Source organism: Stegostoma tigrinum, chromosome 17 (assembly GCF_030684315.1).
Source record: "Stegostoma tigrinum isolate sSteTig4 chromosome 17, sSteTig4.hap1, whole genome shotgun sequence".
NCBI lineage: Eukaryota > Metazoa > Chordata > Chondrichthyes > Orectolobiformes > Stegostomatidae > Stegostoma > Stegostoma tigrinum.
In genome coordinates this window covers 16406070-16420888 of record NC_081370.1, presented here as the reverse complement: position 1 = coordinate 16420888, position 14819 = coordinate 16406070, and the positions used below count along the sequence as shown (strand labels likewise).

The following is a 14819-nucleotide window of genomic DNA, read 5'->3' as shown; positions in this document are numbered from 1 at the left end:
TCAATGTGGACTTCACCAGCTTCAAAATCTCCCCTTCCCCCACCGCATCCCAAAACCAGCCCAGTTTGTCCCCTCCCGCCACCGCATCCCAAAACCAGCCCAGTTCGTCCCCTCCCCCCACTGCATCCCAAAGTCAGTGCAGCCTGTCTCTGCCTCCCTAACCTGTTCTTCCTCTCACCCATCCCTTCCTCCCACCCCAAGCCACACCTCCATTTCCTACCTACTAACCTCATCCCACCTCCTTGACCTGTCCGTCTTCCCTGGACTGACCTATCCCCTCCCTACCTCCCCACCTATACTCTCCTCTCCACCTATCTTCTTTTCTCTCCTTCGGTCTGCCTCCCCTTCTCTCCCTATTTATTCCAGAACCCTCACCCCATCCCCCTCTCTGATGAAGGGTCTAGGCCCAAAACTTCAGCTTTTGTGCTCCTGAGATGCTGCTTGGCCTGCTGTGTTCATCCGGCTTCACACTTTATTATCTTGGATTCTCCAGCATCTGCAGTTCCCATTATCTAAGATCAAGAGGGTTTGTGATAAGGTGGAAAGCATGATTGATAAAATAGGAAATAGGAAACATAACTTGTGCTTAAGGGTATGGTATTGAGATTATAAAAAGTAAACAAAGGTTGGGTCTTGAGGAGCTGTAAGTGGCAACAGCAGAATCGTTACTAGAACTTGGCTATGTCCAACATTTCTGGCAAAAACTATGATCCAAAATTGCTGAATTCATTGTTCAGTTCAAAGGCTGTAATGTGTCTGATGAAAAATTAAGTTAATGTCCTTCAAGCTTTCATTGAACTTTATTGGGACATTTTAGGAATCCAAGGACAGGGGGTGACAGCAGGAATAGGATGGTGTATTAAAATAGCTAACATTGGACGCTCAAGGTCAGGCTTGCATGCTGAATGGATGAATGATTTTCTAACTAATTTGATGTCCCCAAAGTAAAGAAGACTGCATATCTCCAGTGAAATAAATGCAATTAGGAATAATTCAGAAAGGCCGGGGTTAAATATGATCCAATCTTCAATAAAGTTAATTTCAGCATAGAATGGGTAACATAATCTTCATCTGTCGTGAGTGAAACTGGTTCCAAAATGAGCATAATTTGAAAATGAAATGGCCTCTTTAACTTGATCTCTTTCTGTCCTCTGAGAAATAGATTCTAAAAATTAAAAGATGTGTCAGGTCATTTGGGAAGGAAAATAATACATAGATAGGTCAGAAGAAGATAAAAGACTATTGGCCTGGACTAGCTCAAGGCCTTTGGGCAGATATTTAATTTGCAGATGTGTCACTTGGGGAAAGGGTCGGATGGGAGTGGGGGGAGTACCTAGAAAACTGACAGTGCATTAAAAAGCCATGTTTAACTTTCACATTTCACTGCAGCATGTTAAGCTGCCTGTGTACAGCCTCCTCAGTCGAGGCACATTGGCAATTAACATATGTTAATTGCTCAGTTGGTGACATTTATACACACTTTTGACTTTATCGTTGGTCCATGTGATGCCTATTAAAAGCAAGGTGAGAGCGGCTGTAATTGAAGGGCCTGAAATAATCACGGGGAAATATGCCAATAAATACTCAGTACTCTTGACTGTGAGTGGGAAACAGTTTACCCACAGTAAACTTGCTGAGGGGTTTACAGCTTACTTTCTGTATTTTGGAGGTTTGCTGTGTCACATCAGGATCATTTATCATATCTATAGTGTACCTTAGGTGAGGACAAAGATGACTAGATACAGCACCAACAACAGCTTGCCAGTTGTAAATCTTAACCTAATGCCAGAGCGGGCAAGGGTGGAGAGGTGCTGCCCTACAATAAAGGGTCTACAGACAACAGCTCAGTTTCCTTGATATTTCCGAACACCAATGTCTCAGGAGGCTTCGGAATTCAGTCAGGTGGTGACAAACATCTGGCATCCTATTTACCACCTTAAACATTCAATCCACCCACCATTCACACACAATGTCTACAGTGTGGCCCTTTTATAAGACACATTGCAGCAACTCATCAAGGCTACATCTGCAAAACCTATGACTTCTGCAAGCTAGAAGGACTGTAGCAGATACAGAGAAATACCCTACCTGCAAACTCCCCTTCAAATAACACAGCATTCTGACTTGGATGTAAAACATGTTTTTTTACTATTACTTGGTCATAATCCTGGAATTTCCTCTCTAACAGCCTTATGGATACACTTACATTCCACAGATGGCAGTGGTTCATGATGGCAGCTCAGCACCCCTGAGTGGTAGCCCTTGCATTTTCTGTACATGCCCTCTGTTAACATGTAGAACCCAGGGAGCCGCATGTGAGCAGCTAATGGTCCTCTGCACCATTGTGACTCCTGCTACTTTGGCAAAGACATTCCTACTGCTTCTTCCTGGCTATAGAGAAAGCTGAGATGCCTCTTTCTGAATAAAAGGTCTCTATTATTTACCCAATACAGAGATGCACAGTGCTCTATGTGATGGCAATTTTATGCACTTTTGTCCACATTGGCAGACATTGAGGGCCACACTGATCTTGACTCCACTGGCAGTACCATTGTTGCCTTGCTGTATGGCTGTAGGTCCATTGAAAAAAGTGGCAGAAATGGGTGAGAATCTCATTGATGAATTGTATCTGCCTCAGACATTCTGCTGGTCAACAGGGGAAGTACCTTCCTGCAGAACCTAGATGTGCACAACGTTTTCTTGTGAGTCATGTTCCTCCTCCCTCCGTAGACAACTGCGCCTTTGCCATGTTTGTACTGCACCTTCCTGTACAACAGCTTCAAAAGGGCTTCAACCCCAGATCCCACTCATGATGAGTGGCTTTGTACTTGGAGATTTCAAAGTCCTCTGAAATCCATGGAAACCTACAGCACAATTCTGTTATGGCTCCAATAACTTTTCAGTACACTTCCAACATTAGCACTAGCTGCAGCACCAAAACAAAGTTAAAAAAGCCTCCCTGAAAATATCATTGTGATTAATTTGAATATCATTAAGGTGGTCCTTTATAGAGTTAAATCCATTTTCAGTTGTAAATGTTTAAGACTGTGCATTAACAGAAATTGTGAGCTCCAAATTGTCAGGATCAGTGTCTAAGTCACTCACGTAACATTCCACTCTTACCCACACTTCATAATTTCAGCACTTGCAGGGCATGCTCACGTTATTGCTCTTCCAAGCATAGTGATCAGTGTATGCTGGAAATGGTCAGGAACAGTTGGCTGCTATTCTTGGCTGCTAAGGCTACCTTAGTATTGACAGCAGTATCCCTTCAGAACTGAGCTTTCAGCCTTGTAGGTAGGAAATCTGAATCTCAGTTCCTTTGCAACCAGCATTAGTGATACCCAATCCCTCACCTCTGCATTCCCATCATTACCGAGATAATAATTACTTGCAGCTCTCCATTAAGGGAACCTATCATCCCTCTATAATTTGAATATTGTCAGTTTTTCTATCAGTCTCAGCAATACGAGCATCAATGATTTCTCCCACTTCCAATATTGACAGTAGACGTGATGCCTTCCACACTCAGCACTGTCACCATTAGTGTTCTCTCTCACTTTAACATCAGTGCAGTTTCAAAGCCCTATCACAACCTATATCAGCAATATCTCCTAGCCCCATGATTACCTGATTCAGTGATTCTTGCCAATTCCAATTCCACCGACATTCAGTGATTCTTCACTGCCGCATCCCCATTACATCAGCTCTATAATTCAGCCTTATCAGTGTCATCAGCTAATCCCATTGACTTTGATCATTACCAGAATAAGTAAACTTTCCCATTACTGTTGCTACAAGCAATGATCCTTCCCAACTCGTTTCATTCAGCAACACTCCAAATATTTATGAAATGTTGCAGACCCAGCAAACTGACCAGTGGCTGGTCTTAACCCTGCCTTACTAGCCTCAATATGATTTCACTATTAATATTAGACTCATTTCTGAAGGCAAAAGCCAATCAATCTTAGATATTTCTCTTAGCTCCTTCATTACTAATACCAGTGATCTTCCCAATGATCATCACTATCAGCTTTAATGATTACCAACATAATGATCATTCCACTTCTGATATTCATTGCCAGCTCCATCCCCGTCAGCAATATAAATTCTTGCTGGCACCATCAACAACAACATCAGTGATAACTCCCAGTCCGAACATGGCCAATGTCATTCCATTTACATAGTGTTGCTGATTCCTTTCTGCTGTATTTCTATAAATATTAATGAGGTATAACCCGATTCAAAATCACAGCTGCACCCATTAATCAATCTAGTAGCTAACGGCATCTACACCAAAGCTTGCTCATTGCCTCATCTTTAGTACAACACTCCTCTCTTCCAGTTTAGTGATGAAGTTTTCATGTATCTCTGACCTTCATCAGTAACAGCATTGGTTGTTCTGCCAACCTTATTACTACTAATATGAATAATCTCTCATAACCGATCAATATCAGGAGACTGTTCATCATTATCTGCAATCCTTTCCTACCCCATGTCTGCATGTGTGTTCCTCCTAGCCCTTCTACAAAGCAGTGCTCTTTCCTAGGGCCCTAATCATTTAGAAAATAGCACAGCATAATTAAATTATTAAACAGAGAACACATTCAATCTAAATACAACTTAAAATAAATCAGAAAAACAGCATAACAGCCCGAAAACCCATTTCTGATGAAGGGTTTGGGCCTGAAACATCAGCCTTCCTGCTCCTAAGATGCTGCTTGGCCTGTTGTGTTCATTCAGCTTGTTATCTCAAAAATCCATGACTCTCATTTTCAGTGTTATTATTGGTATCAGTGTCTTCTCCCAGATGTATGACAGAAAGTTCTAGGGACCTGTTCACCATCATTATTTAGGAAAACATATTTTGCTGTACTTATGGCAGCATGTTCTGATTGAAAGTAGAGCTAGGCTAAACGAACAGTGAATGACAGGTTGGAAGGAATACTGCTTAATGATTTGAATGGAGAGAAGCCTCAAGAGGAACTTGGGTGTACAAACTGCAAAATATGTGTGTTGATCTCAATCTCAGCTGAAGATAGGATTGGGACTGGTTACAATGTTCAGCTTAGTCAGGAAATTATTACCAGATGTGAACATTTTGAGATGTGCTCTACTTGGGTGTCAGGAGCAGTTTGTAAAGTGGAACAGATTTGTCTTTTGGATCCTTACTTGAGTATCTGAATGATTGCTGTCTGACTGCTGTATTAAACTGAAGGACTTTGAATTTGTCATTTAATGCAAGAAACGTGCTATATTTTCCTATAAAGGAATATGGTCATTCAGGCATAAACGATCCACAAGAGACCTTTAATTCTACTCATGCTAACCCACGTTTTTTGGATGAAACTCTGGTTAAAAATATGCCTTCTCCTAGGTTCAATTCCCATTGTTGAATTACTCAATATCAATTGAGACAACAGTTGGGGGAACCAATTCATTCCATTCCTGGATTCGAGCAGCATAGTTTAGGTTGTTAGTATAGTACCGATAGAGTGTTTATGTTTTGGATGAGGTGTCAAACTGCATGTTCACGTGGATATAAAGCATCCCATGAAAATATTCAAAGAACAAGGCATTTTCCCAGCTTCCTGGCCAACATAAATTCATCAACTGATTATTGTTTGACACACTTGATCTTGACTCTCAACGCTACCATATCCACAAACATCCACTCCCTCCATCATTCAGTAACAGCAGTGTGTACCATTTCAAAATACACTGCAGCAACTCACCTTAGCCAGTACTTTTCAAACACCCAAATACCACCACATAGAAGGACAAGGGCAGCAGATACATGGAAACGCCATTACCCGGAAGTTCACCTTCAAGCCACTCATCTTCCTGACATGGAAATATATCACTATTCCTTCCTTGTCACTGGGTCAAAATTCTGGAATGCCTTCCTCAACAGCATTATGGGTGCAGCTACAACAAATGGATTGTGGCAGCTCAAGAATACAGGTTACTCATACCTTCTGAGATAACTAGGGATAGAAAATACAATCTGGCCCAGCAAACAATGCCCATATCCCACAAATGAATAAACAAAGTCAATTCATGCTCCAAATTCCCCTTGAAAACTGAACATCATGAAACACCACCAAATCAGATTAAAACTCTATTACAACACAAATGAATGAAAGCAAGACCAAAGTCTCTAGCATCTCACCAGTTGTTGCTCTGTGAACAATGCCAAGCCTCCAACAAAGCATGACAAAATAATCATAAGTCAACAAAATCACATTTGAACTATTGTGAATTAACAGAAAACAGTGTCAATAATAGATTGAATAATTTATACTAGATGTCTTGTCCTTTCCTTAATATCCACCAACTCTGTGCTAAATGACACACAACATTGAACAAAGAATAGAAGAGACAATGTAAAGAAATAAGCAGTTAATGCATTGGCATAGGTCATAATATGGAATTTGAAAAAGAAGCATATAGCATCTGCACCACGCAGAACATTAACACACACGTCAACACCAGCACTGTCAATATAAGATGATCCATAATGTACAATATTCAACATTCAAAACTAGATGGTGCGCTGTCAATAAAGATCACACAAAATAAAAGCAAAAGTGCTTAATACATAATATATACATATGTGTGGCAGCCTTCCATCTTGCAAGGCAATGGTTTGAGCCATGGTGATCATAGAAGGACAAGGGCAGCAGATACATGGAAACACCATTACCTGGAAGTTCACCTTCAAGCCACTCAACTTCCTGACTTGGAAATATATCACTATTCCTTCCTTGTCACTGGGTCAAATTTCTGGAATGCCATCCTCAACAGCATTATGGGTGCAGAACACAGACTATATCCCAATTGTCAGTATCAATATTTATGACCTTCTTCCCTTACTAACAGGTGCCCTTGTAGTGCAAGTATGGTTACCCAGATGGTCATGACTCAGTGACCAATTCACTGAACAGAAAGTCTACAGCTGTCATCTATCCAATGAGCAGACATCATTGGTTCAATGGTGACATGCAGTTTGTAAGATTTTAATATAATACCTAAGCTTTTTTTATATTAGAACAATACTTCAGAATTATTTCATGTGTGGTGAAGCACTTGGAAATGACCTGAGGACATAAAATCCAATATAAAACCTTCCAAATCCATGATGTCTACCACTTAGGAGGACAAGGACAGCAGATGGATGAAAACACTAGTTTCCCTCCAAACCACACACCATTCTGACTTGGAACTGTACTGCTGTATCTTTGCTATCATTAGATCAAAATTCTGGAATTCCTTTCCTACCTGCCCTATGGATTTCCCTGCCAACTTTGGACTGTAATGGTTCAGTATGGCAACTCACCATTGCCTTCTCATGCAAACTTAGAGTTGGGAAATAAATGCTGGCCTAGCAAGCAATACTTACATTCTGTAAAAGAATGTAAAAAACACAACATTATACAATACTCAAGACACATCCATGGAGGTTCACACCATACAAGTATGTTACATATTAAAAAAAAACACAGTATGCAATCATCTGTTGTACATAAGCCATAAATCAATGTATGGTAGAAGACAGAAGTTAGATATTCAGCTAAACAGATATATATAATGGCACACAGAAAACTTATGTCAAAGAAAACATCAGATAGAATATGAGGCAGACATCAAATTGCACTGCTTGCAACAGGAAACCTAACACAAATACAAACATAAAATTAATGATGCACAAGATGTTTCTCTGCTGTTCTCATGCTATAGGTGACCCTGACCATTCTGAATTTATTGTTTTCGTGCTTTGAGTAGAAAGTAATGCTCTTTCCTGAACTGAGCCTTGTAGATGGTTGATAGGGGTTAAGGGTCAGAATGGCAGTCACTCATCACAGAGAATATAGCCTCTGCCTTTCTATTACAGGCAAAATGTTGATATGGCTAGAGCATTTCAACTTTTGATTAAGGCGTTCAAGATGTTGTTAATGGTAGATTTGACAGTGACATTGGATTTCTCTTGTTTGATCAAAGTAACTTACAAAAAATGTGTGTTGTCCAAGCCTGGATTTGTCTTAGTCTGCTTGTCTGCAAGCAGGGACTGTTTGATTATCAAGAAATTATAAATGTCACTAAACATTGTGGAATCATCAGCAACAGAAGAACTCATGATGTTAAAACATAAGGAAGGTCAAAAACAATATGCATGATAAAGCAATCAGAGATAGCTGAGTAGCATATGAATCCCTGAGTAACTCGATGATGATGTACAGAACAATTAGCACAACCAGTTATAGACACCAAAAACATTCACAGTCCATACTTAACAGAGTTATAAAAATGGACTGAATACGATCCACCAAACTGTATAGTTCAGTTTGTCAATGCAACAGTTATTTTGCACCAACCATTTACATTCCAAGGTAAATAGAAATATAAGAAGGAACATGCATCATGGAAACACACAGAAAGCAGAATGTGCACTTAAGTCATGAAGTATGGCACATGTGAGTACACAAACACAAGGCAGATAGCTTGGCAATAACAGCTCCTCATAAAGAAAAATGCTGTCCACTATATAAGACACAAAATAACGCAACACGATCAAGTGTTAAAGATAGTACATTCATATTCTATTTCAGATGATATTCAGAAACTCAAATAACTTCTCTTCCTGAGGTATCACATAATCTGAACACCCTTGACACTGTCATTTAATTCAGTCCCGGATGTTTATTAATGTTACTGTGTGTGACACTGATATTGATATTCTTATAACAATAACTGTAATGACCTCTGAAATGCATGATTGATACTGAGGTCTTTATGGGAAAAGTTAATGCTGATGAGCACATTTGAGAAATTGTCTCCAGCTTCTCTAGAGAGTAGATTTCAATAACCTGCCAGAAAGCACAAAGGCTGCCCATTTGTGTGTATGTAAGGCAGTAGGTAGCTGCTTATCAATGCAGAGGTAGTAGGAACTGCAGATGCTGGAGAATCTGAGATAACAAGATGTAGATCAGGATGAACACAGCAGGCCAAGCAGCATCAGAGGAGCAAGAAGGCCAACGTTTCGGGCCTAGACCCTTCCTCAGAAATGAAGAAAGGTCTAGGCCCAAAACATTGGACTTCCTGCTCCTCTGAGGCTGCTTGACCTGCTGTGTTCACCCAACTCTACACCTTGTTATCTCTGCCTGTTTGCATCTGCCTATCTATTCAACTACCTGTGTGTGAGAATGCCTGTTATATGTGCCTGGGTCTGTGTGCATCTGTGCAGATGTGTGTTTATGTGTCTCTGCGTGTATCTGCATAGGCATACGTGTCTGTCTCCGTGTTGTCCAAAATTCCCCTCACACCCCACCATTACTGTCCAATGGTAGGGTGTTCCATTAACAAATGCACTGCAGAAAGTCGCTAAGGCATTTCAATTGCACGTCCCAAACTTGTGGCCGCTACTAGGAAGGAGGCAGCAGCCACATGGGAACATCACCACTTCCAAGATACTCCCTGCCAAGTCACACACCAGTTAGAAGTATATCACTGTTCCCCTTATCATTGTTCAGGCACAATCCTGAACTGCAGCAGTTCAAGAAGATGGCTGGAGGACAATTATTATCGATGGTCACAATCCTTCGAACAAATAAAATAACTCCCGATCCCATCGTACATGCTTCCCTTCGACTAGTGTATTACTTTGTGCACAATAAAAGCCCAGCCATGGCTTTAAAAACACGATCGGAGTTGGTTGCAAGATGAACGTGATAGTTGTGGCTGGTCTGCTTCTCTCGATACGAACACATCCATGGCTCAGTGTTTGGGAGCTATCACGGACTGGAGGAGCCTGGATAGAGTTGGGAAAGAGGGTGGGGGATGGGGATTGGAGGTGTGATGTTCGGGGCGGGTGGGAGGATGGAGGGAGCTGTATTCGAGGCTGCGCAGGTTTGCTAGGGTGGGGAGGGGGACGGGAATTGAGGGGAGCTCCTCCTTGCAGTGTTAGCGCTGCCTTGTCTTTCTGCCGCTCGCTTCATTCCAGCAAGCACCACCGGCCTGCACTTGCAAGGCACGACAATGTAGGAGCAGCGCGGGGCTGCTGGCCACTGACAAGCAGTGTTGTGGGGGGGGGGGGGAGGGGGGGTTAAACTCGAGGCAGTGGCCACCGCAGGCTGAGAGACAGAGAGGGGGGCCAGCGGGACGGGAGGCCGCCTGGTCGCTGTCCGCGGTGCTGAATGATCAGCTCGGTGCAGGTCTCCAGCTCCCGCGGCAGCAGCCCAGGAAAGCGACCTCCCTCCGCGACATGTCTGATCGAGGAGATGGGCAAGGGCGACGACAACGATCGCATCGTGATCAACGTGGGAGGGACGAGGCACGAAACGTACCGGAGCACTTTGAAGACGCTGCCCGGCACCCGGCTGGCTTGGCTTACCGAGCCCGGCGCCTTTGCCAACTTCGACTACGACCCGAAGGCGGATGAGTTCTTCTTCGACCGCCACCCGGGGGTGTTCGCCCACATCCTCAATTACTACCGCACGGGCAAGCTGCACTGCCCGGCCGATGTGTGCGGGCCCCTGTACGAGGAGGAGATCGCCTTCTGGGGCATCGATGAGACGGACGTGGAGCCGTGCTGTTGGATGACTTACCGGCAGCACCGGGACGCCGAGGAGGCGCTCGACAGCTTCGAGGCCCCCGACCTCAACAGCGGCGACGGCGAAGGCGGCGGCGAGGGGGTCGGGGACTCGGAGGACGAGCTGGACACCAAGCGCCTCGCCCTGGGAGATTGCTCCCCCGAGGCCGGGGCGAAGGCCAGCTGGTGGAGGAAGTGGCAGCGCCGCATCTGGGCTCTCTTTGAAGACCCTTACTCCTCGAAATATGCACGGGTAAGGAAACTTTAAAAATAAGCTCGCTTTTAAAAGGAAAAATAAACAGATCTATCAATAATCTTGACACGAGAGCCACAAAGTTCAAAGCCTCTCTTACATTGGAGCGAACTTGTTGGGCAAATGAATTAAATTGTAGTTCTCCAAATGTATCTAATGGAGGGAGGATTGCAAAAGGGCAGTCATGATTGGATTAATAGCGAGAGGAACAAGGTTACACAGTGACTTGAGGAGACATCAATGCTCCAAAGCAGCCCGGGGTACCTGGGGTTGAATGCACTCTTGCTGCAAGCAATGCTGGATGGAGGTGCAGTGTTGCCTGTTTTGCTATAACGGGATAGAAAACAAGACTACATCTTGAGAGAGATTTAGCCGACCCGCTTGTGCTGGTAGTAAAACGGTGTAACAAATACATGCCAGGTGGTTCAGCTCACCCCTGGTGTGGGGGTGGGGGCCGGGTGGGAGAGGTGAGGAGAATGAGGAGAGGGGCTGATACATGGCAAATATTCACGGTGTTTAAGTGAGCGCAAAGCCCCTCTTTGTATTGTCAGGTATCCCGTTCCCCAGGGGCTGCTGAGACGGTTTTCCTGGGAGCTTTTCTTAAAAGCTACTTTAGTAATCGGCAATGTCGGTTATACCGCTGACTTGGAGGATTATCAGGAATCTGGGAATGTGTTCTTATAACGCAAGTCTCGTTCCCTTTCGGAGAACTGGTGTTTCTGATCAAAAGTACGGAGATAGCGCGCAGCAGGAGTGCGTTTCAGATTGGCGCTCATTGATATTCTAGAGGCGTGCTCACTTGGTGCAGACTGCAGAGGAATCCGAGAGTCGCTACTTTAACCTCAGACCCCGGGTTGTTTTGATTTACTTAAAGGACCCTGGGTCATCTTAGCGATGAGAAATAATGCTTTTAAATCCCATGTGTGATTTTGGTCTTTGGGTAAAATGCAGTTCTGACTGGAAATGACAATTTTAGGACGAACAAGGGTACTCTCAGCACCAAGATAATAAAGTGTGAAGCTGGATGAACACAGCAGGCCAAGCAGCATCTCAGGAGCGAGATGCTGCTGGGCCTGCTGTGTTCATCCAGCTTCACACTTTATTATCTTGGATTCTCCAGCATCTGCAGTTCCCATTATCACTGATACTCTCAGCACCAATTTAATTAAATTAGAGCAAATATGTATCTCGGTAATTCTATGAAGTGTGCCATTTATCATTGTTCACGATTACATATTCCACAGCGCTCATACATGTTGCGTTTTAAAGCCGTTTTCGATTGCCGACCTGATTCTGCGCTACATTATTATTGCTGCTGTCAGAAAACGCGAGCTACCGACTTGCAGATTATTTAAAGACTGCTAGCCGGATGGCGGTATTGTGCGTTCCCACCAATCGTCAACAATACAGTACTTCCTCAAACGTCTCCACGCCCAAACAGTCACATCAGATGTACAAATTGTCAGATTGCTGCTAGGGCGATGCGCTTATATTCGGGAACAGAATTAGGAGCGATCTGCACCGAGCAATGTCACTGCGGTTGCATAATCGCCGTGTCGGAGCCCCGCATGTCATCCAGGCGCTCCCGCTGAGAATCTCCACACACGTGATGGCCAAAAATCAGAGCGGAATGTTCCGCTGGTTCCTGGAGAAATGGAGAACCTGAGTCCAGGGGCAGTACAGGGGAAAAGAAAGCTGCCTGTAAACAAACCCCTGATGACAGTCAGCAGTCTGTATTTCGAAATGTGAGCCATCCCAAGATGTCTACATGCAATTTATTGAATAGTATACATTCCATGGTGTTCTCTGTCCCTCCCATGTGTGTTTGAACTCCGCACAAAACCTACCGTGCATTTTGGACGTAGAAATAGTGAAATACTATCTCAGATGTCCTATGTAATTTATTTCGTTGTTATTTGACCCTTTATCTCCTGCATTCTGACTGCATTCTTCTGAAAATAAGGCATATGTTTTTGATAACTGCTGTTTCCCAGATCTGAGATAGGCAGAGAGAGAGAGGGAAGCAGCCGGGTTACAGGGTTGTTACGAAGCAATGCGAGCTTTCCCGATGCTCCAGCAGGTGGTACCTAGCACCGCGTCCAATTTTCCTGCTGTTTCTGCAGTGGCGAAGGGAAACGGATGTTTACAGTCAACAAACCAACACATGAGCTGCAGAAACACTGAAATTCAGACGGGGGTGGGGGGCGGTGCAGAAAATTGTATTGATAGCAGGGAAATGAAGCCTCAGTGCACGACAGACGTATACTTACATTGACCTTGAATTTAGCGATTGCAATTAAACAATTTCTTACGCATTGTACAGCCTTACAGAGCGGGATCTTTCATACAGGTTGCTCGCTAATGCTTCCTTAGAATGAGTGTACTGAACAGGTGTGTATTTTTTGAGACAAGATAGAGACAAATGACCTTCATAAATGTACTGTCAGCCCTAACATCAACCAGATAGATTGAGAGTGACAATATACTGAATTTACTTGGGTCTGCTTAACGCCGCTGGTGTACCGATTTGTACACTGGAAATATACATTATAACCCGAAAAATAATCTATCAGTGTGAGGAAGGAAAATATTGAGGGAACTGCTTCATTCTGAAATATCTGAACGAAAATCGGCATGGAACTGCCGGGATCAATGCTTATAATTAATTCCATATTCAGAAAGCGAGTAGCTGCGTTTAACTGGGATTGCTTTTCTACTTAACACTTTTTTTCATGGCCTTCTCATTCTTGAATGATCTTATTATCGACTGGGGACCAATACAAGACAAGTTAGCGACTTGCATATTGGTAACGGAGCGGAGCCAGGCTGGCTGAATGCCGAGCCATAGAGACACGAACAGGGAAAGGGCAGGACTTGGAAAGCAAGGACAAGTGATTCTTCATTGTACTCGAGAAAACACCGTCTTCATAAAAAGCAGACTTTCGGCCAAATGTTTATTGAATTTGGTTGGCGGGGTGAAGGGGAGTGGAGAACAGTCCCAACGTCGCGCCTGTGATTTGAGATTTTAAGGTATTTTACGCCACTGCACCATATTGCTGCCAACGCTGCCGCTTTAATCTGATACTGTTGGTGACAGTGGAGAATGCAGTCGGTTAGACATTGTCCTTTCACCTCAGGGATTTTAGCATAAATCAGAGTAGATTGGCGGGATAAAAGTCACCTCCGTTCACTTTGGGCCTATCTCAAAATGAATCGAGGATAATCAGTTCAGACCCTCGAGGGCATGGGGCCCAAAACACAGCTGACAGCAATTTACCACAAAATCACTAAATTACACAACTTCACAGAACAGAAACAATGCATTTGGGCATCAAACTTCAGCCAAATGCATTTCTGCACATTGTATATCATTCAGAAATATCTCTCTCTTCCCACTTCCAATGTTCTTTAATATCACACAATCTAAGCAATGATCAAATTCTTTTAAGAAAGTATAAACTTTGATTGTAATAATGGCTCATCGACAATCATATTGCACTTTTATTATTCTGTTAACTTTTTCTAACATCAGTTTTAATTCCTTTTGCAATTATCTTGAAATCTGTGCTGTTCTATTGTCATCATTATTAACCCAATGAAAAACATCTATCCTTAACATGATACTCATTACCATGAAAGTCTACGCCTTATCTTTCTCAGATCCAATGAAAACCTTGAAACTCCAGAAATTTATCTTAATAACCCCCTCATCCTGATAACAGCGTTGCAAATGTATTCTACAAATGTTCCACTGATCTTTCATGCTCTCTACAGTGAGAAATGCAGAAATTCACAGGGTACACCAACTGCCTATTTAAGACTTACATAATTAAAAAAACATTCAGTTATATTCTATGGCACTAGATACAATGTTCAGATATCTGTTTGCCTTTTTGGCAGCCTTATCTCCTTCCACTGCCACCTTAATGGCTCATGTCTGTACAAGTCAGGATTCCTGTACTGTTCAGCTCATTTTAA

The 14819-nt window shown here is 43.1% G+C and overlaps 1 protein-coding gene across 3 annotated transcripts in view; it reads left to right on the top strand.

Moving 5' to 3' along the window:
* The first annotated feature begins 10120 nt into the window (after nt 1–10120).
* Nucleotides 10121–14819, top strand: part of LOC125459316 (potassium voltage-gated channel subfamily C member 1-like) — a 96495-nt gene continuing 91796 nt past the window's right edge. For all 3 annotated transcript variants that reach the window (XM_048545624.2, XM_048545623.2, XM_048545622.2), the window contains exon 1: nt 10121–10841. In XM_048545624.2, coding sequence (XP_048401581.1) covers nt 10194–10841 — 648 coding nt within the window. In that variant the 5' untranslated portion in view covers nt 10121–10193. The remainder of the gene's footprint in view (nt 10842–14819) is intronic.